General features: G+C 52.2%; 10 protein-coding genes across 10 annotated transcripts; 7 read left to right on the top strand and 3 right to left on the bottom strand.

Moving 5' to 3' along the window:
• The first annotated feature begins 71 nt into the window (after positions 1 to 71).
• On the top strand, positions 72 to 3,995 carry EI97DRAFT_430966 (Rad4-domain-containing protein). Its single transcript, XM_033797819.1, has one exon. The coding sequence runs from the start codon at positions 194 to 196 to the stop codon at positions 3,665 to 3,667; it is 3,474 nt and encodes a 1,157-aa protein (XP_033656253.1). The 5' UTR covers positions 72 to 193; the 3' UTR covers positions 3,668 to 3,995.
• Positions 3,996 to 4,206: 211 nt separating this feature from the next.
• Positions 4,207 to 4,957, top strand: EI97DRAFT_465128 (uncharacterized protein). The gene is made up of 2 exons (XM_033801457.1): positions 4,207 to 4,554; positions 4,632 to 4,957. The coding sequence occupies exons 1-2, from the start codon at positions 4,308 to 4,310 to the stop codon at positions 4,751 to 4,753; spliced, it is 369 nt and encodes a 122-aa protein (XP_033656252.1). The 5' UTR covers positions 4,207 to 4,307; the 3' UTR covers positions 4,754 to 4,957.
• A 243-nt stretch (positions 4,958 to 5,200) lies between these two features.
• EI97DRAFT_440241 (glycoside hydrolase) lies at positions 5,201 to 6,736 on the top strand (the record flags this gene model as incomplete). The annotated part of the gene is made up of 2 exons (XM_033799613.1): positions 5,201 to 5,368; positions 5,450 to 6,736. The coding sequence occupies 2 exons, from the start codon at positions 5,201 to 5,203 to the stop codon at positions 6,734 to 6,736; spliced, it is 1,455 nt and encodes a 484-aa protein (XP_033656251.1).
• Positions 6,737 to 7,452: 716 nt separating this feature from the next.
• On the bottom strand, positions 7,453 to 8,426 carry EI97DRAFT_413476 (uncharacterized protein). Its single transcript, XM_033796796.1, has 2 exons — positions 8,057 to 8,426; positions 7,453 to 8,000 (listed from the first exon to the last, which is right to left on the bottom strand). The coding sequence occupies exons 1-2, from the start codon at positions 8,241 to 8,243 to the stop codon at positions 7,552 to 7,554; spliced, it is 636 nt and encodes a 211-aa protein (XP_033656250.1). The 5' UTR covers positions 8,244 to 8,426; the 3' UTR covers positions 7,453 to 7,551.
• Positions 8,427 to 9,682: 1,256 nt separating this feature from the next.
• Positions 9,683 to 10,144, bottom strand: EI97DRAFT_440239 (uncharacterized protein; the record flags this gene model as incomplete). The annotated part of the gene is made up of 1 exon (XM_033799612.1): positions 9,683 to 10,144. One exon carries the CDS (start codon positions 10,142 to 10,144, stop codon positions 9,683 to 9,685), a length of 462 nt encoding a protein of 153 aa, XP_033656249.1.
• A 135-nt stretch (positions 10,145 to 10,279) lies between these two features.
• Positions 10,280 to 11,211, bottom strand: EI97DRAFT_217152 (uncharacterized protein). The gene is made up of 2 exons (XM_033793836.1): positions 10,751 to 11,211; positions 10,280 to 10,680 (listed from the first exon to the last, which is right to left on the bottom strand). The coding sequence occupies exons 1-2, from the start codon at positions 10,999 to 11,001 to the stop codon at positions 10,416 to 10,418; spliced, it is 516 nt and encodes a 171-aa protein (XP_033656248.1). The 5' UTR covers positions 11,002 to 11,211; the 3' UTR covers positions 10,280 to 10,415.
• On the top strand, positions 11,212 to 13,125 carry EI97DRAFT_217111 (uncharacterized protein). The gene has a single exon (XM_033793835.1). The coding sequence runs from the start codon at positions 11,422 to 11,424 to the stop codon at positions 12,958 to 12,960; it is 1,539 nt and encodes a 512-aa protein (XP_033656247.1). The 5' UTR covers positions 11,212 to 11,421; the 3' UTR covers positions 12,961 to 13,125.
• Positions 13,126 to 13,300: 175 nt separating this feature from the next.
• EI97DRAFT_393325 (uncharacterized protein) lies at positions 13,301 to 22,947 on the top strand. The gene is made up of 4 exons (XM_033796277.1): positions 13,301 to 17,875; positions 17,925 to 18,325; positions 18,372 to 22,495; positions 22,555 to 22,947. Exons 1-4 carry the CDS (start codon positions 13,594 to 13,596, stop codon positions 22,622 to 22,624), a joined length of 8,877 nt encoding a protein of 2,958 aa, XP_033656246.1. The 5' UTR covers positions 13,301 to 13,593; the 3' UTR covers positions 22,625 to 22,947.
• A 680-nt stretch (positions 22,948 to 23,627) lies between these two features.
• EI97DRAFT_362414 (uncharacterized protein) lies at positions 23,628 to 24,564 on the top strand (the record flags this gene model as incomplete). Its single annotated transcript, XM_033794973.1, has 3 exons — positions 23,628 to 24,307; positions 24,360 to 24,455; positions 24,504 to 24,564. Coding segments are annotated over 3 exons (837 nt in total), but the record flags the coding sequence as incomplete, so codon positions are not given.
• A 700-nt stretch (positions 24,565 to 25,264) lies between these two features.
• EI97DRAFT_484299 (S-adenosyl-L-methionine-dependent methyltransferase) lies at positions 25,265 to 27,062 on the top strand (the record flags this gene model as incomplete). Its single annotated transcript, XM_033802111.1, has 7 exons — positions 25,265 to 25,557; positions 25,643 to 25,905; positions 25,988 to 26,216; positions 26,361 to 26,408; positions 26,503 to 26,644; positions 26,701 to 26,736; positions 26,785 to 27,062. Exons 1-7 carry the CDS (start codon positions 25,357 to 25,359, stop codon positions 27,060 to 27,062), a joined length of 1,197 nt encoding a protein of 398 aa, XP_033656244.1. The 5' UTR covers positions 25,265 to 25,356.
• Positions 27,063 to 27,179: the final 117 nt, after the last annotated feature.

Raw genomic sequence — 27,179 nt, 5'->3', positions numbered from 1 at the left:
GAAGTCCGAGCTTGAACTAAGGTTAAAACAGGCGTCTCGGCGGTCTCTTGGCAGTCTTCCATGCGTCACCATCCAAGCCGTGAGGTCGCCGCTCCATGCCGGGTATCCCCAAATCTATTTAGAACATGCCTCTGGGACAGGTTCCACGTCCAGCGGGTGCTGGGCAGTACTGTCACTCTCCATATCACACAGAATGCCACCGATAATCCCCCGCAAACGCCTCCAGTCTGAGTCGCCTCCTCCACAAGAAGAGAAGCCCGCCAAACGAGCTGCGCGACGTCCGCCCTCCCGCCGCGTTCATAAGGAATCGGTATTCCAGACTCTGGACACCCCACCTACGCTGTCTCGGTCGGCGTCGAAGACACGGGCGCTGCTGGAGCAGGAAGATGACTCTGAGAGCAGCGGGGAAGCGAGTTCCGACGAGGAGTTTGAAGATGTGGATATCGGGTGGGCGACCAGTTCGAAGGGCAGGGGAAAGCAGGAGGGCAAAGACGCGGATTGTAGTGCCGACGAGCAGTGGGAAGATGCTCTGATAACTCCACGGCTGGAGGACGAGCCCGCCCCGCAGATATCGGGAGACATCAACGTCACGGTTTCGGCGCAAGGGGCGCAAGCGGGTTTTTCGGCGGCGCCGGCGGGGAAGAAGGGGCCTTCGAAGATACAGAGGCAGATTCGCATGGAGACGCATTGTATGCATGTGCAGTTGCTCATGTTTCATAATCATCTGCGGAATGCGTGGGTGCAGGATAAGGAGGTTCAGAAGATGTTGGTGCATGATTTGAGTGCGAGCTGTTGGAAGGAGGTGGAGAGGTATTGGAGGGACGCTGGGATAACGGGTGGACCGCAGCGGGTTGTGGAGGGTGCGTGGCCGGGGAAATGGGCTAAGCAGCCGGTGATGTCGAATTGGCAGGATACGGGGAAATGGGCTAAGCAGCCGGTGATGTCGAATTGGCAGGATACGGGGAAGCGGGGGGTGGAGCAGTATGTCCCAGCTAAGGATGATAAAACCGCTAAGAGCAAGGCTGGGAGGGCGTCCGTGTCGCAAAACAAGAATGAGGATCGTGGTCAGTGGGACTGGGCACCTGGGTCGGAGAAGTTGGAACCGAACACGCCGAATCTCTCCGCTGGCGATCCTCTGTTTAGGCTGCTGAGGAGTCTCACGGCATACTGGAAGTCCAAGTTCAAGATTACAGCGCCTTCTCTGCGGAAGCGAGGTTACCTGTCCCCAGGGACTTGTGAGGCAGAGATTGCCGCTTGGAGAGAAGACCCATCGGACGCAGACACGTTTGGCGAGAGGATAGAGAATCGCGAATCATTCAGGCAGTTGGCGGAGAAATATCAAGGCAGTAGAGATGTGGGCCAACAACTGTTCACGGCACTGTTGCGAGGACTCGGCATCGAGGCAAGGATGGTGGCAAGTCTGCAGCCGTTAGGTTTCGCTTGGAACCAAGCCGAGGAGGGCAAAGGGAAGAATTTGGAGAAGCTGCAGACTAAGTCGACTTTTGCGAGTTCAAGAAAAAGGAGTACCAACGCAACGAAGCCGGTTACCGCCAACAGAAGCCCAGAAACAAGAAGAGGCACGAGAATCTCTCCTATCAATCTCTCGGACGACGACAGTAGCAGTTTAAGCAGTCTCGTGTCTCTATCTTCGGATTCTGATATGGGCACTAGCCTTGCGAAACCAGCGAGCAAGAGCCGTAAATATGGCGAGGAACTCCCTTATCCAACATACTGGACCGAAGCAATATCCCCCCTGACAAATACCCCAATATCGGTCTCGCCTCTTCCGCGCATTCTTATTTCCAGTTCCTCTGCTTCAGAAGGCCTTTCCGACTTCTATTGTCGTGGCGCTGCGGCAGAGAAAGCCAAGCAGGTATTCGCGTACATTGTGGCCTTTTCCTCTGATGGCTCGGCGAAGGATGTCACGACGCGCTATTTGCCGAAACAACAATGGCCGGGAAAGACCAAGGGGGTGAGATTACCTGCTGAGAAGGTGCCAATCTACAATAAGCGTGGAAAGGTGGTGAGGATGCACGAGTACGACTGGTTCAAGGATGTCCTGCGCCTGTATGCGCGGCCACGCAGCAAGCGGCAGCCGTGGGACGAGATCGAAGAGGAAGGCGATCTTGTGCCGAGGAAGCCCGAAAAGCCCAAGACCATGGACGAGGATGGTGGCAAAGAAACGTTGCAGGGCTACAAGGGCTCTGCGGTATATGTCCTAGAGCGACATCTGCGTCGTGAGGAAGCGTTAAGGCCAGGGGCAAAAGTGGTGCGTTATTTCGTCACGGGTAAGGGAGACAAGGAGAAGAGAGAGCCCGTGTATTACAGGAAAGACATCGTTACCTGTAAGACGGTCGAATCGTGGCATAAGGAAGGCAGAGCAGTCAAGGAAGGTGAACAGCCCCTGAAATACGTGCCCATGCGCGCAGTCACCGTTACTCGGAAACGCGAAATCGAAGAGCGGGAACGGGAAGAGGGGAAAAAGGTCAAGCAAGGACTGTACTCTCGTGATCAAACGGACTGGATTATTCCGGAGCCGATCCAGGATGGCAAGATACCGCGCAATGCGTTCGGAAACATTGACGTCTATGTTCCGACTATGATTCCTAAAGGTGCTGTGCATATCCCTCTTAAGGGCACGGCGGCGATATGCAGGAAGTTGGGTGTGGATTATGCCGAGGCGTGCACGGGGTTCGAGTTTGGAAAGCAGCGCGCGGTTCCAGTTCTCACAGGCGTGGTCGTCGCGGCGGAGAACGAAGACTTGGTTATCGATGCCTGGGAAGCTGATCAAGCGCAGAAGCAGCAGAAGGAGGATGATAAACGGACTGCTCAGGCGCTGTCATTGTGGAAGAAGTTCGCCTCTGGTTTGCGGATTATCGACCGGATGAGAAGGGAGTATGGTGAAGAGATCCAGCTTCCTGGCCCTAAGGAGAAAGCCTCGACCTCGGGGACGGTGGGGACGAAGAGATCGGAGTGGGACGCTTTCCAAAATCACACTGGTGGCTTTGAGGGCGGATTCCTGAGGGAAGATGACGAGGCTCAGCAGGGTCAATCTGCTGGAGGGTTCTTGCGTGATGACGACGATGCTTCCATGGCTGACGACCGTTCTGTTCGTCAAGGCAGCGCGACGAATAAGGATTCCGCACTGACCATTGATGATGGTGAATGGAAAGCAGCGCCCATCTCACACAAGCCCCCGGCATCATCTCTCCGAGCTCCTATATCCCTTCATGCTGCGCACGAGGATACTCCCGAAGTGAGTATCGATGGCTCGGTTGATCACATCCGGAATCGAGAAGATAGCAGAGACACACCCATTGAACCAGCAAGTAAACGCACCACTCGAGCTAGGCCAAGAACTTCCAAAGCTACCTCGAAACCAATGGACGGGACTGAAGCAGACACGGGACCGGATCGCCAGGATCGCTCGCTTCAAAACGAAACATCTGACGCTGACGTTGACGACAGCTCGGCAGCTGGAGGAGGCATCCAGAGAGCTACTCCGCTTCTGGGATCCCATCGAACAAGGTCCAAGCGCCAGTCGGCTCGAAAAGCGGATGCCAGGGTCAGGAGCCATTTCTTTGCGGAGGGCAGTGATGAGGAGACGGATTTGTCCCCTAGTAAAAGGCAGCAAGGCCGGGCGCGGCGGACACGGGCCGCGGAGTAGGGAGACGGATATAGAGTTGTAACGAGTAGGAATGATGCGCAATGGACTATGCTATTGTCCTCCAGAGGGTGCAGAGAGGCAGTTGCGCTCCCGCCGAGCCCATGAAGGGGCGGTGGGAGAAGGATGATAGAAGCCTGCTGTGATTGTAGCCCCGAATAGATCGAGTACTGCGATACCCAAAGATCCGGGACATCATGCATTGTCAGCCTGTAGTTTTGTTCCGCTATAGCAGATAGTCATGTGCTCATGAACTACCTCTGAGCCACCTTTGGTCCGTAACATGTTGCTGACGCTAGAATGCATGGAGTGTCGAAACTTTATTATTGAGTATACATTATTATTGGAAGATTTCTTGTTGGTCTTACATGCTATCCCCGTGTTACTGATCCTGAGTAGCATATCTGTGGGGAGCAGGATATATGGGGTTAGACATAATGATAGATAAGCGTGAAGCTATTGGACCCGAGTAGGATTCCAAATTCACTTTCTGATTTCGTCAATTTAGATCTCAAAGGCGGGGAACCGTGCATGCCACCTACAAGTATAAGAAGCCCATTGTGCTACAGCACTTCGACCACAACAAGCAATCTTCACTTGTGCTTGACTTGAAACTTCCCTTTACACCCTACGTACAGCAAACATGCAACTCAAATTCCTCTTCCTCTCCGCTCTCCCCACTCTTGCCCTCGCGCAGGGCTCACCAGGCAGTCCCGACTTCTACAACACCGTCGCCGACATCTTCTCCGGACGTAACTGCGATGCCGCCACCTTCGTCTGGGCGGATCCCATTTTCGGCACTGGCGGCACTTGTCAGCTTCTGGATCGGAATAACAACACGCCGGATATATACAGTTATAGGATTACTTCTCAGTACCCAGGGTGCTCTGGTAAGTTTTCCGTTTTCCTCGGAGATGTTGTGTTGGGTTTTGGTATTTGATGGGCGTGAGAGCTGATGGACGAACAGTCAACTTGTATGTCACGGACGATTGTTCGGGGACTGCGTTTCCGGCGTCTGTGGGCGAGTGCGTTTCGGCTCCGCAGGGGACTCCGTTTGTGAGGGCTTTCGTGCAGTGTCCGTTTTCGTGAGTGGTGGAGGGGCTATGGGATGGTGGTCTCAGTCGAGGTCGTGCACTGCGATGAATACTTGGATGTGCATGGACTACGGACAGTTTTAGAGTAGAGTCAAGTGCATATGTACTCAAAACTCACGTGTGTAGACCTTGGAACATCGTATTTGCCTCATGCAACAGCATAGTCTTGCAACTTACAGAACGACGGCCTAGGTAGCGGTCACATAACCCACGTAGTTGGATAAGGCCTCTCCACCTATATTAACCATCTCTAAGGTTGTCAATTGGTGTAAGCGCTATATCTCCCCACCGAGTAACGTATATGGTAATGTTAGTACTGTACGTCATGGCGGCGTAGTTCCATAAATCTGGACCTTCACATGTAAGATCCACATGCACCGGTATATTATGGTGGTAGATCCCCGCATGCAAGACTCAAAAGCTTTGAACATACATTCTTGCCATGGTTTCTCCTATATCGCTCGCGGCCAGTCTTGGCCTGACTGGTGTTGTACTTGCCCGAGTGAGGGAGTTTGTGAGCACTGTGCAAGGATTCGATATCTCGCACTGGCAAACCAGTGTCGACTTCCAGGCTGCATACAACGATGGTAGCCGGTTCGTGATTATCAAGGTTCGTTACAATTAACGCAACCTCCTCGCCGTTACGAACTCCAGAGGCCTCTATTAAAAACAAGCTAACACACCCGCGCAGGCCACAGAGGGTAGAGCTACCACAGATCCTAAGTACTATGATTACCTCAACGACGCTGCCAGTGTTGGCTTCGTCCACGGTGCCTACCACTTCGCGAGGCCCGGCTCCAGTAATGGGAGCACGCAGGCCACGTTCTTTCTTGCAAACGGCGGACGCTGGACTGCAGATGGCATGACCCTGCCTGGAATGTTGGACATCGAGAACAATCCTTCAGGCCCTCAATGTTACGGACTTTCGCAGTCCGATATGGTTTCCTGGATCGTAGATTTTGTCGATACCTACTCTGGTGACACTGACAGATTTCCGATGATCTACACGACGAACAACTTCTGGACGACTTGTACAGGAAACTACAGCGGCTTTGGGCATCATTGCCCTTTGGTGCTGGCAAGATATGCGGCTTCGCCTGGCCCTGTCCCCGGAGACTGGCAATCGTATACTATATGGCAGAACTCCAACTGGTATCCATATGGGGAGGATTCGGACATCTTCAACGGGGACGAAGCGGCTCTTCTTGACTTGGCCTCTGGGACCAGAACTGGCACATTCGACTCTGGAAACCTTCCGGGAATGACGGTACAGGAAGTGGTCCGTAATGAAGAGAAGGACCCTTCCCGTCTGCATTGGCCAAGCGTCTTCAACGTTATGCTGACCACCGACTCGTTCCCAGGGACGTCTAACACGGTGGACGACCCTTGGTCTGAATCGACCTCTGTTACTTTCAGAGATGGCAGCGTGTCACTTCTGTGCCTTTGCAGTACGGGAGGGGCGACCCAGACGACTCTCCCCTGGCGTCTGGCCAACACAATAACTGTGCATAACGCGTACATGAGACACGGCACGAGGCCTGACCCTGTCACAGGACAAAACGTTGATTTCTTTGCTGGCGTTGGTGCTGGCGGGGCGCACATGGTAGGCGACTCTGATGATGGACACATGGATATATCATGTCCAGCTGGTTGCGTATCATGGTGGTCCTACGGCAAACTGGTTGCTGGCCGTGACAGCAATTTGGAGGTCGTTATACCGCCTCCAGGAGGCCTTTACAGAACCATTACTGGGCCTAATGGAGACTGCGGGCTGGTGCGATGGGCGCACATTGCATCGGTACGACTTCACCATCAGACTTTCGCTGCACCGCCGGTGGTCGGGAATGCGTATATGCCGGCGGTCCTTGCATCGTCTTGTTTTCACTACTCCCAGAGGAGCCAGGGTACTCAATTACCGCAGCGTGCGCGGCCGCGTTCTACACAGACGAGAGCGCTGGCGCTGCAGGGTCTTGCATAGGCGATATGCTAAGTGTTACTGATTTGACACAAATCGTGGAGTACAGCCAGGTATACACGTAGCCGCGTGCAGTTCGTACCTGCGCGTCCTAGGGTACACAGTGGATGCGGTAATGGCAATATCCATGGTCAAAAATATCGAGGTCGGTCATTACTAACATCTGCCAATGCCACCGAGAAGCTTTGGCAGGCTCTGTATACCAAGGACGCTTACAAGGATATCTCCCCACACAGATAAAGCCGGTGAAAGCCAGGATTTGGTCCCTCCCACCAACTGCACTGAGTTGCGATAAGGTCTCACGGCTTACCTCTTACCAAAACATTCACTGAACCCTACTAAGGCGCACGAAATACGCGGAGATTACGAACGAGGCGACACAATCAAAGTTCCAAATCCGGTAATGAATTTCAAAAATGCCTATATGGGGAAGAGAAGTTGAAAGAACGCACCGTCCCTGTTGCATTGACTTGGAGGCGAAGTGTGACGTGTCATACCGAGACTACGCTGTAAACAGAGGCGAAGTACTATCGAGGCAGTCTTGCTTTGAAGTTGCGTTATCAGCACGAGAATGGGTAGCGGTTAATACACTGGTGATCAGATGAGTGTGGAGTTTCCACCTTCTGGTTGATTTAACAGCAAGCATGCTCGTAATAGTCTTGGTGAGCACGGTCACGGCCATTACGAACATGGGCATTAACTTCCTAGAGAAATCAATTCAAGCAGGTGCAATCGAATATGGTAAGGTAGGTATATTCGAGGGCAAAAAGTCAGCGCTGCAATACCACCATTTGCTCACTGATCCTCCTCCTTTAGTTTTACTCCGATGCCAAATCCTGCCACTCTGTCGTCCACTTCACCAAATCATCCCAAGAACTACACTCATGCGCTGTTCCAAACCCTCTCACCCCTCCCAAGTCCTCCTCCTCCACCTCCACCGTAAGATCAGGCCGACACATAAGCGCCTGCCTAAGCAAATCGATACAATGTCGAATATGCGCCGGACTAGCCATCATCGGGACCTCCGACTCGTTGTACCGTTGTCCCGACGTAGCTATCTCGTACATCTTGTAGTAACCATGGCGGATACCGTCTAAGCAGTGCAGTTGGTGGAATGTTGAGAAGGTGGAGCGTTTGGGTGCTATGGTGGGGTGTTTGAAGAAGCCTGCGTCGGACGGGAAAAGGTCGAGCCAGGCTTTGTCGGATTCTAGGGAAGGAGCTGATCCGAATAGCCGGTCATGTTTGAAGACTCGGTGTATAGAGCGCACTGCAGGAGTTATATATAAGGATTCTGTAACATATGGAGTGGTTGAAGGAACGCACACTCGGGCTCCCGTCTGCCTTGGGACTCTCGCACTGAAATCCTTCCCAAAAAGAAACACGAGACTGCGACCAAGACTGCAAGAACAATTGGTAATATGCGCGTATAACGCTTCTCGGTAAGCTCGAGCGAATGTTTCGATTCAGAATCAGGGTCTTCAAGAGCGCTGTAGTGATGATTGAGTGTCATGGCTCACAAGGAGAATTTGCTGTAGAGATTTCGTCGGAGTATGAGAGAAGAAGTCGCCCTAAGCTCTCGTATTCGCTGGATTGCGAAGACTGAAGTGGAATATAAGCTGCATATGCTACAAGGCGCTCACTATACATGCATCCCCCTCTTTATCCGGACCAGGAAAAGTATGGACACTGGAACACTCGGACTTTACTTAGTGTGTACGTCCCGATCGCACTCTTACCTACCGCCCCTTTCCAGATCCGCTGGAAAGCGCGCCACTAGTGGGTAATCAGAACGCCTTCGCTCCCGAATAGGACTGGCCTTTAGAATTGGCTAATTACCCAACTTGCAGCTGCTTTTAGTACCCCCTACGTGATCAACCTCCTGTTAAAAGTAGCTGGCTTAGCAGGCTTTCAGCCAACCAAACCCTTGTTTTGTAACCCTTGCGACCCCCTGCGAACCCCTCTTTTTCTCAGCGGATGTGAAAAGGGGCGGTATGTATATATGAGCATAGGGATCGACAGTCGTTCTCGTATCCCGACCTGCAACTGTCACGATAATCACCGAACCCCCGAAGGCGGAAAGATCAACATGTATTACTGCAATGTGTGCGGACAAAGGAGAACAAGTCGCATCGTACAATTCGCATTCTGCATTCTGCGAGAGGCAGTCAATTTCGGGAACCGTTCGCTTAGCGCAAACTACTATACCATCCGTTTTTTTTGGAAGTGATTATTTAAACGACTTCCTGTAGACATACGGCATGCACAGCGTGCGCTTTGCAAGAATGCGATGAGCTTACCTCGCTCGTAAATATAGGGACCGAAGGACCTTGTGTCGAGTTTTGCTAGAGGTGAGTATGGGACCGACAAACGCACCTCTGATGAAAAGTGCTAACATAAGGGAAGCACAATCGAACTCCACGCCATCATCCACATCACGATTGTCTAAAATTTTCCCCTAACATTTCCCCTAGCATTACAAGAAAAATCGACCATTTGTCCAATGCAAGAGACTCAGCAAAAACAGACACAACAGCTATCATCCGTCAAGCAGCGACATATCGAACCTTCAACGAAGTATCCCACACAATGGTCGCACACACCTGTTTCCCCCCTCCCTCAGCCGCCGATGCGAACGTTCGCAACTTCCTAAGGCCGCTCTCAACGAGTTCCTCGACGCAGCGATGAGATGAGTAACTGCAATGCAGACACGACCGTATTCCGAAGAGGCATACAGTCATGTGCCGAAGGAGACAGATGACTCTTTCCACGGACCGGTCATTCAATATTCAATAATAGAAAGTCATTATGTGCAGCTGCGGATTCGCTTCACCACGTACTTAACCTCTGAGCAAGCTCTTAACAGCGCGAAGGGCCCAGCCCTTAGGCACATCCCAAATGTACCCATCCACAAATATCCCACCAATGCTGTTCCCTCGCTTTATGCACCGCTCAATCGACATTGATCGCCGAATCCCTCCTATTCCCACTCGGCATCTTCTCCCCTTTCCCTGCCGCCGTCGGCATCCCCATCCCCGCACTTGCCTGTACAGGCACCGGTGGTGTCCAATCACCCACACCCTTATACGCCAAATTCTCCTCCCTCCGCATCATCTTCCTCCAATTCTCCGGCGTCCGCACAACCACCACAACGTAGTCTTTCCCATTCGTGCTCCCTGGGTCATATTGATAGCTCACTTCGGCGCCATCCTGAGCTATGTACCGGAACAGCTCGTCGCCGGCTTTGGGCTCGGGATAGAGGAGCGAGGAGAGGTCGGAGTGGGTTGCGCGGCGGGACTTGCGTTCTAGGGAGATGGGGCCGTCGCCGTTTTCGGAGCGGAGGGAGGGGTCGAAGTCGTATTCTATGACGTTTCGAGAGGAGTCGATGAAGCGGTATATTGGTTGCGGTACCATGGTTGTTGATGTTCAGTCTCGGTGGAAATGTGGAAGAAGAGGTTTCCGAGAGTTTCAGTCAGAGAGAATCTTATATGGTTGTCGGTGACTGATCGACGGTGACAACGACGTATTGAATGCGATTGTATGTTTATGGTATTCGGTGTTAGTAGTTGTAATGTGATGGGAATTGAGAGGTCGGTCTTCACTTATGATGATGTCCCTCCCGTAGTTATATGAACAAAAGCCGAATATCACGAGCTGTACCTGTACTATAATAAGCAATCACGGCTCACCATTCTGTGATCATCATGCCATCATCGCCGGAATGGACGGGTTCGAACGACTCACGTGACCGAGTTTTTATCGGACCATATCCACCTGACCATTGAGAAGTAGTAGGGCCTTTGATTCGCTGCACGTAGTGGGCTCGAATAATGCCCCGCTCTATGTTCGATATTAGTACAATCCAATCAAACAAGGCATATGCGAAAAGGACATCCAAAATTCGGCCCGGGATTAACGACTGGTGAATTGAGACAGCGATGATATTGGGTCTTAGTTCCTGTCAAGATATCTTCTTGTATACGAGGAGTGACACGGTATTGACTTGGGTAGTTGACATACACTTGACTATTTGCACGAAAGGTTTGTGATTTCAAAGCTTGCAGTGGAACAATTACCGTGAAGACATTCCTGGAGTGGAAGCGTGACTGCATAGGTGGCACGTGATCACGCGCTCGAGCGGTCACCATGCATGGCAAACGCGGTGAAGCAATGCAGACTGTACAAGAAGTTTTGTTCTCTCTCCGCTCTCCACCTTGGAGCTGAACTTTCTCATGTTGGTGAAGTGCGTAGGGACATTGCTTGGCGCTCATCTAATGAGTGTCCACAACTTAAGCGTGATCCTATTCACTATTGCCGTCCTGTTATATCGCGATATCGGTGAGCTTGAGCTGGCTGGTTGGCAGTCGACTTGGATGAGGGCCGGAGTCGCCGTCGCACTCCGCGAACCCGGTGAAAGGCGCCTCAGTGAAAGACACTCACTGTCTCAGACACTGAGGTGGCCCTGCCTACGCAGGCAGCGATGAGGTAGAGTTTTCACAAGCGAGGTGCTCGCGCACTCTGCGAGGTATAGAGTCATAACCTTTCTACACCCAACTTGCTCAATCCCTCCCCAAGCTTGATCCAACTCTCTTCCCAACAGGCCCAGCGCGGCAATCGCGGCCGAATCGTGACTCCAGTCAAACCAAGCCAGTGTATTCGCGTCCACACGACCCAGCAGACAAGTTGTTCCGATGAGCGGACGTCCCGAAGGACTGGCGAACGCGTCGGTCTTGGCCGAGTACAGCAATCCAAACGACGGCCGAAGATTGGTGTACTATATTGTCCACGGGACGACCTACGCCGAGGATCGGATCTTCAAGTATCTCGAATATGTTCCACAGGATCCGGGAGGACCTATCTTCTATAAGGAATTACCGGCCAACTGGATCAACCGTTTTCATCAGTACCAGCAGGAAACCCACCAGTCAGGAGCCAACGGACGCACATCAGAGGCTCCGAAAGATGTCGACCACGAAGAGCAGAAGGCCTTTGATGCACTCTATCAGAGCCGAGGGAAAGGGAAGAAGAGTCGTGGACCACGGCGTGATGGGTCTAGGCCCTCTGCGCTCAGGCACAAGATCGAGGAGGTAGAAGTGGAGGCAGATGAGGAACCATCTGAATCCAGCGAAAATATGGCGGCAGTGCCTCCTTCAAAGCCCAACGACGACCATGACGATTCAGACACGACCATGTTGGGAGTCGAGTCGGACACCAAGGATGACGAGAAGCATGAATTGGGCCCATTGCTACGTCTACCAGCAACCATCCGCTCTCGCATTCTGGCAGATGTACTGCGTTACCGGATGGTTGGGCCTCCGCTGGCGCTCCATGACATTGCTAGTCTCCCAGCGGTGTTCCACACGTGCAGGCAGTTGCGTCTCGAATCATGGAAGTTGTGGGTCCGATATCCGTTGCACATTCTGTCGCCATTGCCGCGGGATGTGAACCGAACTACTAGGGCACAGCTGGCCGGTATTGAAGCGATCTACGGCAGTGAAATCCCTAGGCTTACGTTGTATGCCCGTGTTATAAACCAGATCACAGCGAATTCCATCGAGCAGCTTGTGCGTAAGCTGGCAAATGAACCTGGTCTTGGACCAGAAAGCCGCGTCCTATATCCTGAGGCTGATGAGACAGGATCTCAACGCCTCAGTATATATGCCCCAAATGTGCTGGTACGGAAGATGAGGGATTCGCCTGAGCGGTTTGCGCTGGGAAGCCGATATTGCTTATCATACGCTCCCACTAACCACTTGAATATCTTCGGATGGATGCGCTACGCCGAGCTCACGGTATCCCACCTGACGATCCAGCTGCAAGGTGCCGCGATGTGGAATGACGCTGCCACAGGAGACATCAGCGCAAATGGGGGTCTTGCAATCATCGCCGCGATTGCTTCCATAATCGCGTTCAAGCCAAAGGGAATCGAGACAATAACCCTGAGAGGTCTGACCGGCTTTTGTGACGTGGTCCATGACATGTGGCACAGTATTCCAGACCGGACACCTCTTGTTGGTGGAAGGAATAAGCTCCTCGATGGGCTTGTCAAGTATCCGTTTGCAGACTATTACTGCGACATCAAAGAGGTAGTCCCTGATGGCGACGGAGGGCTGACGAAGAGGCCGAGATGGGGCAATATGTTCGGACTAATGTCTGAGTTCCAATGGCAGAGCATGATATTAATGACTCGGTACGGCAAGCACTATCCATCCTGGGAGTTTGTAGCGTGAGAAGATGGAAAGGAGGGAACGGCAGGGCAGGATTTTGTAGGTATCGGAATCTGCGGATATTCGTCCATAGTACGCTCTATGATAATCCAAACGAGCCTGAAGGACTGAGTATACGTTACAATACAAAGGAGGTTCGGAACATAATGAGGGTGAGGTTCAGATGAGGTGTGTTGTGAGTGACGTGAAGCTAAGCATTCTTGAGCTAAGCTTAAAGCGGAATCGGTTAGCCGCAGCCCGCAGCCCGCATTCCCCGGGGTCCCACTTACCTCCCAGGCTTCTTGGCAGGACTTGCTGACCGCGAATGGAGCCCTGGAGGTGAGACATTTACCAGATCCGTCGAGCCCACTCTCAACTTTGCTCAAGCAAAAGGCAACCACAGATATCCTTTCTCATTCATACGTCCCACTCTGAAGACGTCGCCAGCACCGCCGGATGCCTCTCCGAGCTGACACGCCCGTTCCCGCTGCAATCCACCGATAACGCCACCATCGACCCCGTCCCATGACCGCTCCGCTCCCGCCTTGAGCATGTCAAGGAAGACTTCCGCCATACACTTCCAGCAGATCCCGCGCCCGCGGTATAGGAGGCCCACGTAGCATTGACTCGTTCAATGGACCAGCGGGTATTCGAGCAATGGGACTGCCGACGCCCACCTTTCTGGTGGGGCTCATCCTGCTGGCCTACCTGCTGTTCTTCGTGCTTTTCGCCTTCATACGTATAGCGACCGGTATATCCATACAGCGTCTGGGCATCTCTGGCCTCCGTCGCATCTCATTCACGCCAAAGGATGGCATTCGCATAGAGATACGAGGACTAGGGCTCTCTTTCCATCGCCCTACCTTTGCACGGCCGACCTGGGTCAGCGTGGTCTTGACGGAATTGAATGTTATTGTGGACTTGCGAGCCTTGGGCCAGAAACCACAGAAGAAGTCAGCGCGGACTCAGGGAGAACATATTCGCATGCCCTCGCCACATGGGGCAGCAGGTGGCCAATCATCGGACACGCTGGAGGACGGAGAGGGCGATAGAGGCGGAGCATGGGAGCGCCTCGCGGAACTAAAGGAGCGCATCAAACGCCTGCACCGCCAAATCGAGTGGATACGCCTTGTTGACCTTGATGCCACTTCTACCTCTCTGACGGTAGCGGATGTCGGCTCCCTTCAGATTGGCAGCTTGAGCATGACGGTCGACACCCGCAGAAAGACTGTAGATCGTAGTCGTCTTTTCAACCACCATAAGCCCAGCAAAAATAGGGAACATCGGCCCGCTGAATGGATCATCGCCACCCGCAGCATCCTCTTCACGCCCGAGGGAAAAGACTCGACGGAGATAGTGGACCACTGCACGCTGAACATATATGGTATGCTTTACAAAGAGTTAGATGGCCTTCGAGATGCGTCCATCGCACTGAAACTGGGGCGGCTGAGCATTCCTTACGATGACTTGGAGCTGTGTATCGGACGCGCCAAAGCTTGCCGGAAATCCGCTTTGGACGAGCAGATCGGGCTGCACCATTCTAGCGTATCTTTCGCCGATATCGTAGACGAGCTCGAGTGTCCAGGTAGTCGCGAGGGTGGAGTTGTTCGTGCGATATCCGACTCGAAAGAGTTTGCAAGCTCCATTATGCGCGGTATTCAAGAGTTTCAGTTCGCGGTGGGCTTTTTCGGCCTCACAAAGAAGATCCAAGAAGCAAGCGAAGTTGGCCCATCGATATTCCTAAACATGTCCATGAAAGACGTAGGGTTGGACCTTCTGCGGCTGGACCCGCGCAGTCCGGCGCATGTGATGTACTTTTCCCGCGACGACATTGCCCACCAAGCCCTTCTCGCCGCTATATCTATATCTGTTGGAATTGATGACGGACACGGCCATCCTGAGCGGCTCCTGTACATTCCTATGGCTACGAATACTTTGAACACAACCCTGCCTTCGAAAACCATCCAATACTCCAGAGAAAGGAATGTTGCGGACAGGAACACTAATATCCTGCATGCAAACCTTGTCGTAACTTCTCCTTCACTCGACCTCGACCCGAAGCACCTGCCACTCCTACTTGCAATGTCTCGCAACTACGAGACCTCGCAACGCAGAGCCCCCAGTCTGCAGACACAAAAGCACTCCCTGCTGCGGCGCCTGCTACCCAAGGCAACCATCAAAATCACCATTCATGAACCTGTAGTGCGCGTCACGCTGCCACCTATGGATTCCGAAAAGCAAGATAGTGAAGAATTCGACCTGCTAATATCCGCATCATCATCTGTCTCTCTCGATGTCGAGTCATCCCATGCCGCCGACGGCGACCTGCACTATGCGCTCACCTCTACCCTCAGAATGAACTCGCAACAACTATATTACCAGACCACTGGCGGTGTGAAACATAGCCTCCTTCTCACCGACTACCTGGAGCTCAAACTGCAGCTGAGTGCCTCGCCAAACATTGTCGTAGTAGTCAACGGAACGGCCCAGACATTTTCAGTTTTTTTGGTGCGGCCTGAGTTAAGTGAAGGTCTACGCCAAATCGTATCTCAGATTCAGAAGGATGTACGCCGGAGACGGGGGGCACCGAAAAGAAAGGGTCTCAGTTTTCTACGAAAAGTTCCCTCATGGCTATCCCTTGTGCAGTTACAGGGTTCCGACTTTAACATCGAAGTGGCTGGGACAGACGCCCAGGTGTCCAAGGACCCGCGAGGCGTGGGCTTACATCTGGAAAATTGGACTGCGGAATATCGTCAAGATAAGGCGGAGGCGGGCGATTACCGTCCTGCGCGAAGGCGCGCTCCAAGTCGCACGATCAATCGGGATGAATACCTGCTGCGGCCGTCGACGCCGACATCTCCCCGATCACCCAGACGAGGCGTAGGCGATGCCACTGACGGAAGGACGCTCTCTGTGCAGTTGAAAGGCCTAGAAGGATTTGTGCTCGAAGCTGGAGACAATTGGGAGTCAGAACCTTTCGTATCCTTGCCGCAGATGGAGGTCTCCTTCACCACAGCTTCTGACAAGCAAGGGCCCCTTTTCCATGTCCACGTATTCGCGCAGGCCCTGTTCTTTCATTACTCTCTATATCGCCACTTTGCCCTTGGTGTTGCTGCGGTGGTTCTGCGGCGCTCGTTCAACCGGTCCCCTGATCATCAAAAACCGGATCTGGCTCAACCTCGTACTGCTCGTCACCTCGCAGTCCCTTCGCTGGATGGTGAAGAGGACGATCATGCGAGCATCAATCCGAAGCGAGAATTTGTTACCTTAGATGTCCGATCGTCGTTTGTACAGATCAAGGCCGATATGCCCTCAGATCCAGCCCTGATGTTGCACATATACGAATTGGAGGCGGGGCGGCATCGTTGGGCCAATCCATACCTGCGTTCTCGGCTCGTTCGTTTGCATGCCGAGAGCCCTCACGTCAAGGCTGCGTGGGCCCGTCTAGTGAGCGTCAAGTCATTGCGCCTAGATTACAGGGAGACAAAACGGAGGTATGGACATACGGTAACGGAAGACAAGTCGTTTGATATCGCCACCGACGCGATTCGCTTGGCAGTTCCACATCAATTGGTGATGCACAAGGTTTTCGATAACATTGTCAACCTTACGAAGACCGTGGAACAGCTTCACAGCCGATTCAAGACCGGTATTGAGGGGTCCATCCCGTACAAGGCACCGAAAGGCCCGAAGCACGTCCCCAAGATAACCCTGCGCAGTCGTGCGGTGCTCTTCGAGCTGGAGGATGATCCCTTCGAATTTAAACTTGGTGTCATCTATCGCTACGGGCTGCTGGAGCAGAAGCAGAGATTAGCCCGGGAACATGCTTTCGATCTAAAAGTTAAGAAACTCCAACAGGAACATGATCATCGCGGTTCATCGCGTCATAGAGCAAAGTCGGCGCACGGGCAGCGTTCGCGAAGCAAATCGAAGAAAGCCAAAGAGTCACACAAGTTGCGTCGCAGCAAAAGTGAAGAACGAGGTCATTCTGAAGGCTTGTCATGGCCCAAGAGGGAGCACGACAGACCAGAAACAGCACACGAACAAAGACAGGAAAAGGCTATGCGCTATGATAAGGATGGCTATTGTGGTCTCAGCGGGTCATGTCGCACGTCGATTGATGAAGCCCGTGAGAAGCTGAATCGGCTGAACGCTCAGACGTGGAAGAAGCGTATCGATCACGCATTGAAGTGCCAGTCGCATTCAAGCGACGGCGTTCGATCGCTATTCTGGGGTCTGGACGATATACCAGAAGAGGTTGAGCATAAAGAGAAGATCCTCGCAGTTCCACGGCAGCCTCCGCTCATGACTGTCGTGGTCGGTGATCTGGACGTCATTCTCGATAAACCTTCATTCCCTCTGCATGATTATCCTAAATTCCTGCAGCGCGTGGGAAAGGGAATGCCGGTCGATATGCAGTATTCGCTGCTCATTCCTACACATGTTCAAATAAACATGGGAGAGGCACAAGTCCAGTTACGCGACTACCCACTTCCTCTCATTCACATCCCCGCACTCAATCCGTCGCAATCATCGAGGTTACCAAGCTTGTCACTCAAGACCGACTTTGTCATTGCCGAAGAGTACAGGGACATTGAGTCGATTAGGGTCTGTAGAGTTGTTGTAGTGCCACCAGAACAGAGTGAGACGGGTGACGAGACGGGGGGGTTGGCTGTTGACGTTCGGCGTACAGTCTCGCCTGTCAAGACGTACTCTGACATGGCCATCGATATCAATTCGTCTTATCCAACCAGAATCACGTGGGGAACATCATATCAGCCCGCCATTCAAGATATGATGCAGGTCATAGAAAACTTCACAAAGCCAGCTATCGACCCTTCAGAACGAGTCGGGTTCTGGGACAAGATCCGACTCACATTCCACTCGCGCTTCAGGGTGTCGTGGAAAGGTGACGGGGACGTTCATCTCATCCTTAAAGGTACTCCCCTATACGCTTTCTGTGTTGAATTCTGCTGACATTGGCATAGGTTCCCGCGATCCCTACCTGGTCACAGGCCATGGTACCGGATTTGTGATGTGCTGGCAGAATGATGTCCAACTGAGTATCGCTGAGGATGAAGACCCTCGAAATTTTATGATCGTCAATAGCGGTGTCTATGTTCTTGCAGTGCCCGATTTGAGTCATTACGCCAGGCACGAGGCTGAAGTGGTTGACTCTGAAAACCCGCCCGAAGCTTCCAGCACATCGAGTTATAGACGATCAGCGGCATTCAAGAAGACGATCATGAAACTCAACGGCAATGTTCGTTGGAAAGCTGGCCTCGTCTACGAGCGCAATTTGGATGAGGGTGGGCGGTCGTTTGAGTTCATTCCTCACTACAAAGTTGTACTCAAGCATCCAGACTACGCCGTGGCACGCGATGGCAGGGTATGTTTCGTCGGGACGAGTATTTGCATTTGACTAATATGGGCAGGTATATGACGCCTTCCGCGGATTTCGTAGTCACCACATCCATATGTCATTGGCAGTCGCTGCCCCACATGATCGTGAGTGGTCGGTTTCCAACCTCGAGCCGGCAAAGACATATAACAGCGTGCACCTTACTCCGCGGTTCTTCACACATTTCTTCAACTGGTGGTCTATGTTCTCCGGTGCTATGTCGCTTCCCATCCGCCAGGGGGGGTTGTGGCCGGGGGTCGAAAAGTCCAGCAAAAAGTTTGGCCGACATCTTGCCACAATCAAGTACAGCCTGCTCTTGTCGCCGTTATATATGAGTCACGTCTATAAGCATAAAGACCCCGAGGATTACGACTCCAACATCGTAACCGCGACGGGTCTCAAAGCTCGTGTGGACAGCTTTATGCTTGATCTCCATCAACGCAGAGAGGAATTCCGAACCCTAGTCCAGGATCCCAAGTGTCAAGAGGACAGTAAACAGAACCAGACAACTGGGATGAGAATTAATCAAGTCCAATTGGATCTGATCGGAACTGATGTGCGAGCCCTATCAGCAAGTATCCGTGGTACTGATGAGGAGTCCGTGCTGACAGCTTCGCCTGAAACTATTGCTGGTTACAGCCAGGACGTAATACGTGCCGACCTCTCCAAGTTTATCATTCCTGACAATGACTGGGGTTGGGTAGACATGGACGACTTCGTTGACCTTGGATGGATGCTACCTGCTGATCGCAACCCGGAGACCATGATACTCCCGCTGGCCTTCGCTCCCCGGTTTACTTACCTGCGTCAAACTGACCACGCCAACAACATATCAGGAGACCCGCACAGGACTAGCCCGTTCGGGTACGAGCCCACCCATCACTGCGTGATGTCGGGTCGGAACGATCCACGCAGGATCCAGTGCCAGCTGATCGAACAGCGCCTCCAGAGAATCAAAGAGCAGCTAGCTTTGAATGACAAAGCCATCGGAGAGCAGGAATTGAAAATTATACAGGCACCAGAGGGTGCTGACCAAGGCCTGCACGAACGACTGGACGGTCTCCGGAATTTTGAGAAGGTCTTAAAGCGCAAGGAAAACTTCCTACGCTCCATGCACGAAAGCTTGATGGAACGGTTGGAGAGCACCGATGCCGTCCCTGTACAGGCGGTAGACCAAGAGGATAACGACAAATACTACGAGGCCCAAGAAGAATACGATCCTCCGGAGTCGGAGGCCAAGGGCAATGATAAACCGCCGCCCACAGAGAACCTTAGCGACTTCAACAACCGCTTCATCGTTCACAATGTTCATCTGAAATGGAGTAATTCCTTGCGGAACATCATTCTTCGCTACATCCATCAAGTCAGCCAGCGTCGCGGCTTTGTCTATTACATGTCGCGCAGAGCTGTCAAATTCATTCTCGATATCGTCGAGGAGCAAGCAAAATCGAAAGAGCCGTCAGAATCCGGAAGAAACGGGAGAGACGATTATACAAGAGCTTCATCGCCCTACGATGACGAAATGGGTATACATGAACGGGTCCAACAGATCCTAGGGGACGGAAAACCGGTCGTCAGCGCAGATGATTCAAAGCCCAAAGGAACCCTCTTCGATGCCTGTACCAGCCGTCCGCATACCTCGAAGGCCGAGGAAGATGTTTCCCTTGACTATGTCGCACAGAATGCGTACATTGTACGCATGATCGCTCCACAGATCCAACTACAGAGTGAAAAAGATAAGAAATCCGCTGTCTTGATTGCGGCCAAGTCCATGCAGCTGAAGATCATCCAAATCATGGATAAGGATCGCATCACTGACGACGTATCGGGATTGGTGCAACGCCGATTCACCGCCGCCATGGACAGCCTCCAGATCTTCGTCACAAATGCGAAAACCTTCTCGGAAGACATCCACATGTACTCGGGGAGTACTTACGGTACTCCTGTCGGTTCAGATTGGCCCCCATGGGTGCCATTCGAGGTCATGTTTGAGTTCCACACAGAGCCTTTCGGTTTCCAGCGGGTAGTTCCCAGGACCTCGGCCAGTCTACGTTATGACAAATTTAATACCCTCCGTCTGAAATACCACGATAACGTAACATCTGGTCGGGCCGATGGAGCCTCAACCCAACGACCGGACGACCCGGGCAGTCGCATGGACCATCTTTACGTGGATTTTCCACATGTGCGAGTCCTCTGCAACTCCCGGCAGTACTATGCTGTTTACGTCATCGTTCTTGATCTCCTGTTATTCAGTGAGCCCTTGGAGAAAACACGAACGGAACGCTTAGAGAAGATAATGTTGGCTTCTGACTTCAGTGATCTGACGGGTGCGCCCGACTTGGTCATTGGTCTACAAGAACGTATCAGGCAGCTCGAGGAGATAAAGACGGTGTTCCAGGTCAATGAGAAGTACCTCGACAAGCAGGGTTGGAGCGATCGCATCGAAGTGGAGAAAGACCTCTCTATATTTGAGGAGGAGCTTTTCTTCGTCATGAAGGCCATCACCACGGCGCAGCGGAAACAAGACGATCGTGCGCAGACCAAACAATCCTCAGGTCTGTTGCGGTATTATATCTCTGCTTCGGAAATTGTCTGGCATCTGTTAGCTCAGGGCAAGCAGTCACTGGCGGAGTTTCAGTTGAAGAACGCCGTATATGATCGGACGGACAATAGTGATGGGTCCAATTTCAACTTATTGGAAATCGAGGAAGTCAAAGGCCTCAACCTCCTACCTGACGCACTTTACCCAGCGATGATTTCCCGCTACATTGACAACAGATCGGTTGTCGAAGGACCTGACACGAAAATGCTCAGAGTGCATTGGATCATGCTAGAAGCCATTGCCGGAATCCCTGTCATGGATCATTTTGAAGTCAACCTCTTTCCGCTCAAGGTACAACTAGAGTACTCCATTGGAAAGAAACTGTTTGAATATGTTTTCCCCGGGGTAAAGGACAAGTCCATGTCGAACGGCAAGTCTCCGTTCCTGGTGAAGCACGTAGTCCACGCCGACGAAGGAGACGACGATGATGTGGGGGATACATTGAGAGCAGGGGCACGCAAGACCTCGACCATCCCAGAGAATGAGGACGAAGTCAATGCTTTGAAACTGCGGTTGAAGCCAACATTGCACCTACCGGCTCCTAACGAGAAGCCACCGACACAGATCAAACCAAGCCATGACAAGCGTCCGAATGTCCATCACCTCCGTCTGTTCCGCGATAGCTCTACTCGCTCTTACTCAGAACCTCGCAGGCTGCTTCATCCGCGCTCTGCAGCAGCTGAGAACTGGTCTCCATCCTCCACTCGACCCAGCACTGTGCGGACTGGGTCTAATCTCTCTGCCGCTACCACCGACTCCGACAAGGCCAGCAGGAAGTTCATGATTTATCGTACGAACTCAGAGGACCAGAGGTCAAAGAAGGCACGCTCTGACGACCTCACTGAAATGATGTCCCGGGCCAGTAACTACATGACTCTTGCCTATGTCAAGATCCCGTCCATGGTGCTTTGCCTGTCTTACAAAGGAAAGTCGCATAGGAATCTGGAGGATGTTCACAATCTCGTATTCCGCATGCCAAATCTCGAGTACCGCAACAAAACCTGGTCCAACCTTGATCTAGCTCAACAGATCAAGAAGGATGTTACTCGCGCGCTCTTTGCGCACGCCGGCGCCATAGTGAGCAACAAGTTCACGCACCATCGCGCTGCGAAACATGCGCCCTCACGTCTCCGCCAGACTGCCAATAATTCAGCTGTAATGAACGGCTCACCAGACCTATCAGACAATGTTAGCACAAGGGACCCTTCGCCAGGCGGCAGTGATCTATCAGTCGAGCTGCCTTCACGGCGCTCCTTTGCCAGTGGCAGGGGTAGTGTTTTATCTGCCATGAGTGAGCACACAAGTCTCCGGAGCAGTAGGAGCGGACCTGAGGTTACCGGAAGCGTTTTGGGGCCCAACTGGCAAGACGATGACGCAATCATTGAAGATGGTAGGGGCTTCGCAGATGAGCTCTCGCGAGTTGATCAAACGGAGCCGGAGCATGCGAACATGATACAAAGTCTTTCGAGACATGTTACTCAGCTCGCACCCTTCGGTCATAAACCGCGTAGCGGAAGCTTCAAGGGCTCTGTTGAGGAGGAAAGCGAAGAAACGTGAGTCAAATGTTTTGTGCGCCAAAGGTGCATGACGTTGTGCTAACTGAGCTACTTAGATCGAAAAAGAAGTCGCGCATCCTACTCGGCGGAGCTAAGAAGCTCTTCGGTCATGGCAATGCCTCTTGAGCCATGGCCAACCTGTGGCGCGGTTATCCTTCTCTTATTCGTTTCCTTCTCTCTTGGTTGAAGTGCATACTTTGGCGTTCTCGCTATTCTCAGTCTCACTGCATTTCATTTGTAGATATTGAAGTATTCGTTTGTCGGTCCGGTTTCTGGGCACGCTGGAAGGTTTTTTGTTGCATTTGAGGCGTTTGCGTTCTGGACTGGATGTAAAATTGCACATTAGGAGTTTAGAGGTTGTGCGTCTCAGCGACTATGCGGTTCGTTCGAGAGAATACATTGTTTCTAAACAGATTGGGTTATTCAAATCACATTTTGGTCTTTTAAGGGATTCACTTGACCATCCCGCTGTCGCTGTCGAAGCGGTGGTAAGGAATATGCTTTTGGTAAGAAAATTCATCCCAGTCACACCGACGGACAAATCAATATTCGTGCGGGACTGTTTCACGAGAGTTTGTGTGACTACTCAGTCCCTGTGGACGTCCGCGGCAGTCTTCCGATGTTCAATGATCACCCCATCGTTTCTGCTGCCCCATCGCCCCCTATGGAGCCATCTCTGGACAACATGTGCGAGTCTGTTCAGTCGGCGGCTTGTTACATTTACAGGTAAACTTACTACAGATGACACTGGACCCTTTCTCCTCAAATGTTCTGCACCATGACAGCTCTTGTGGAACCAAAGAAAGGGGATAATACGCTTCGCTCAACATCGCATCGTACAGTAGTAGCGGCTGCACCTTGCCGTACGTTGCATTGTGGTACCTGTGTTATTTACGTGCAACCATGCCCCGCCTGCGCTAGTTGCACGCTCTCTTCCTTTCTTCCAACTTCACACATGTTGACGATGTTCCCGCCATTACTTTCCCGTTAAACATTGCACTGGTTGGCCACTCGAAGTGCCTATCACCTCGACATCTTTTCAAGATCTAAAGGCCGACCCTACTCGCCCTCCGGTCGTTACATATCAAGGCCGCCGTCATTAACCAAAATGGATTCCTTCTACGCTGATACTCCAGCCTTACCGCCGCCAAAGGGAACGCAGTCCAACTTCATCGACCCGCCAACCTTAATGCCCGAAGTCATCATCACCGCAAGCGTGGTGCTCCTGCTTATGACCCTCTGCGTGGCAGCGCGTGCATTCGTCAAATTCTTCATCCTAGGACAACACCAAATCGAAGACTTGCTGTGCTATTGGGCATGGGCAGGCGTCGTCACGTACACGGGCACCCTGATTTATATCTGTAATTACGGCTTCGCTCGACACCAGTGGGATATCAGTCGCGGAATGTTCGAACACATCATGTACTACATCAACATCCTCTATTGCGTGTACTCGCCAACGACCCTCCCAGCCAAACTCTCCGTGCTCTTCCAAATCAAGCGCATATTCACGACGCGCGAGAAAAACATTGTCTGGTGGGTCGTCTGGATCTCCATCATCGCCAACATCATCTTCTACTCGGGGCTCTTCTTCTCCTACGTATTCACATGCTGGCCACGGGAAGCCATATGGAACCCCGGAGTCCACGGGAGCTGCATCAGCTCCGTGAGTTCGAATCTTGCGGCTGGGATCCTGAATTTCCTGTCGGATCTTGAGGCGTTGCTTTTGCCGGCTTGGGGGATTTGGTGCTTGAATATGCCCGTTACGAAGAAGTTGGCGGTTTTCGCGGTGTTTGGTGTGGGCTCCATGTGAGTTTGTCGACAGTTTTATTTTTCTGGGATTTGACTGATCTGTTTACAGTGCGTGCGTGATTGGTTTGATAGGGATTTATTTCCGCATACTCCTTCTGAGAAGGCCGGATTTTACGTGGATATGTACAAAGGCAGCGCTGCTAGTGTATGTATCCCTTGTCCATCTGCACAATGGTCAACTCACACTCTTCAGCATCTCCGAAATGGCGACCGTAGTCATAGTCGGCTGTTGCCCGTCCATCCCCCGTCTATACAAATATCTGAAAAGCCGCCAGGATGAGGCTACAGTACCAAAGGTTTATAGCGACTCAGGACCGAGGAGGCTATCGAAGTACAGAACCCATTCAGTGACGAGATACTTGAGCACTTGGAAGCCGACGGGGAATAATGAGCATTTGGAATTGAGCAGCTGTCATGAGGATGATTGTGAGCGGGAGAGAATGGTGGGCGCACACAATGGAATCCTGAAGACGACGGAATTTGATCTGTCGACGTCTGGTTCGAGGACTCTGGTATCCGATGTCCACAAGGTATCCGAATAAAGGTAGTGGTACAGTCCATCTGGATTCTCTAAGGTGGATTACGATAATACTTCTTGTAGAACAATAGCGAAAGAAATTAAGCTGGTCTACGCAAAATCTTCGCGAAGCTCCTCCTCGCTTGAGTGTACACCAAAAATCAAAATCGTCGTATTGGGACCCTGATGTTTTCAAGTGGCACAATAGATCCTCGAGCAATCATCCAAACGACCCGGCCGACTCTCGGGTAGGTGCAGAGAGTCGCTTAATGCGTCCAGATCCGGGTAAGGATAACAGATGTGTCCACGGAGGGATGATGAAGCACACGGCTTCTCATCCTTTCTACCACTGCTGCACTACTATCTGCCTTCCACATGCCCCCAACCGTGATACATCGTCTCCCGCTCTCTGCGTCGCCGTTTCCCTGTGTCGCAAATCATCCATCTCTTCGCAAATACATAGCTAAACGACATCCTTCACATTGAAACAAACCACGCACACTCTTTACCTTCCTACACAGAGGACGGCATGACACAACCACCACCCACACCCAATGGACTCAACCAAACCCTCCTCGCCACCATCACCAGCCTCGAAAACCTCGCCTACTCAACCCCCTACCTCCTGCACGACAAAGACCACCTCCGCAAGCGCCTGTACAATGCTGTGCATAAACTCCTCCCCGAGATCGAGACCCCCACCGAGATGGCGCAGCGTCTGCTGTACACTGTGAGTATGCCTCTTCATTAACACACCGCATATGCGTCATATCATTCTGGTTCCCCTGCTTACCTGCCTGCGTACGCACGTACAGCCGTGCGAAATGATGGGCGCAAAAATCGGCATCGACATGGGCGTTTTCGAGATTCTGGCAAAGAGCGAAAAACCCTTGTCGACGGAGGAGGTCGCGAGATTGTGTGACGTTGAGATGGGTATGACGGTGCGCTTGTTGCGGTTTCTGGGGTCTTTGGGGATGGTTCGCGAGATGGATGGTGAGGAGGATGGGCAGTTTTGGGGTCCTTCGAATAGGACGAGGAATCTGGCGATGAGGGAGATTGCTGCGGGTGTGAATCACAAGTACGTTGGTGTTGGAGCGGCATCGTTCTGCTTTTTTTTTTTTCTTTTGTATTGCATGCAAGTACTAACTGCGCGGACCTAGGCACGACAATGTGATGCCCGCCTGGCATGCGCTTCCGAGCTGGTTGAGGCGCCGCGGTTACACGGTACCGATCATGACGACGGATACACCGTTTGCGCAAGGCCATGGTGTTGAGCCGCAACAGTCGTTTTACGACTGGTTGCAGGAGAGGCCGTGGAATGCGAATGAGTTTAATCTGTTTATGCGAGTGCATCGTCTGGGTGTACAGTCTTGGATGGATCTGGAGGAGGTTAAGAGAATTCTATCTGAAGGCGGAGACGAAAGAGAGAATCAGCTATCCAACGGCTTTGGAAATGGGAATTTTTCGCTGATGCCGAGGACAAATGGAACGACTACGAATGGCTGCACTTGTTATAGATCGGACGTTGGGAAGAGATATGCATTCGTTGATGTCGGAGGTGGAATTGGGTTGCAGTCCAAGGTGCGAATTCGAACTCTGCTGCGCAGCAAGACCCGCTTTGAGACTATTCCCGTCGACGATCCGATCTGACCCAGTGTAGTAACACTATGTGTAGGCACTTGTGCAGAGATACCCGAACACCTTCCATGGCAAGATAATCCTCCAAGATCTGCCGGAAGTAATCGCAAAGGCACACACCGAAAACTCCGGTATCAATGTCATGGCCGTAGACTTCTTCAAGAGTCAGCCTGTAACAAGTGGGTCAAGTCCTTTTTCCTTGCATACGTGTTCAGCTAGCTAAAAGTGCCAGCAGATGCAAAAATCTATTACCTCCGCAGCATCCTCCGAAGTAAATGTCATTTTGCATCACAAACTCACACACTACTAACCTACCCAGACTGGCCTGACCCCCAAGCCCTCCTCATCCTATCGCATATCCACGCCGCTATGTCGTCCTCCTCGCACCTCATCATCGACGACATTGTCCTGAGCGACAAGAACGCAAGTAAATACGAGACCCAGCTCGACATGACGATGCTTGCAATGTTGAACGGCCAAGCGAGGACGGAGAGCCATTTCCGCCAATTGCTGGAGGAAGCGGGTCTTTGTGTGGATAAGGTTCTGGTGTATGAGAGTGAGGGCAGGGAGGCCGTTGTTGTCGCGAGGAAGGCGTGAGGGGTTTCTCTCATTCACAGCTGGGGACGAAAAATGCTTTACTTGTATGTATAAATTAGACCAAGGGTTTACAAGAAGAAATTAATCGCATGATACCTCCTCTATTCCCTTCCCCCC

This window comes from Westerdykella ornata (assembly GCF_010094085.1).
Source record: "Westerdykella ornata strain CBS 379.55 unplaced genomic scaffold EI97scaffold_4, whole genome shotgun sequence".
Lineage (NCBI taxonomy): Eukaryota > Fungi > Ascomycota > Dothideomycetes > Pleosporales > Sporormiaceae > Westerdykella > Westerdykella ornata.
This window is presented reverse-complemented; position numbering and strand designations above follow the sequence as displayed.

Coding starts and splice junctions, on each gene's coding strand:
- EI97DRAFT_217111 (XM_033793835.1), top strand. CDS start 11,422: ATGAGCGGACGTCCCGAAGGACTGGCGAACGCGTCGGTCTTGGCCGAG.
- EI97DRAFT_393325 (XM_033796277.1), top strand. CDS start 13,594: ATGGGACTGCCGACGCCCACCTTTCTGGTGGGGCTCATCCTGCTGGCC. Junction 17,876..17,924: donor CGTTCATCTCATCCTTAAAG/GTACTCCCCTAT, acceptor ACATTGGCATAG/GTTCCCGCGATCCCTACCTG. Junction 22,496..22,554: donor GAGGAGGAAAGCGAAGAAAC/GTGAGTCAAATG, acceptor TGAGCTACTTAG/ATCGAAAAAGAAGTCGCGCA.
- EI97DRAFT_430966 (XM_033797819.1), top strand. CDS start 194: ATGCCACCGATAATCCCCCGCAAACGCCTCCAGTCTGAGTCGCCTCCT.
- EI97DRAFT_217152 (XM_033793836.1), bottom strand. CDS start 11,001: ATGAGCGCCAAGCAATGTCCCTACGCACTTCACCAACATGAGAAAGTT. Junction 10,681..10,750: donor TTTCGTGCAAATAGTCAAGT/GTATGTCAACTA, acceptor ACAGGAACTAAG/ACCCAATATCATCGCTGTCT.
- EI97DRAFT_465128 (XM_033801457.1), top strand. CDS start 4,308: ATGCAACTCAAATTCCTCTTCCTCTCCGCTCTCCCCACTCTTGCCCTC. Junction 4,555..4,631: donor TCAGTACCCAGGGTGCTCTG/GTAAGTTTTCCG, acceptor ATGGACGAACAG/TCAACTTGTATGTCACGGAC.
- EI97DRAFT_413476 (XM_033796796.1), bottom strand. CDS start 8,243: ATGACACTCAATCATCACTACAGCGCTCTTGAAGACCCTGATTCTGAA. Junction 8,001..8,056: donor AGGCAGACGGGAGCCCGAGT/GTGCGTTCCTTC, acceptor TAACTCCTGCAG/TGCGCTCTATACACCGAGTC.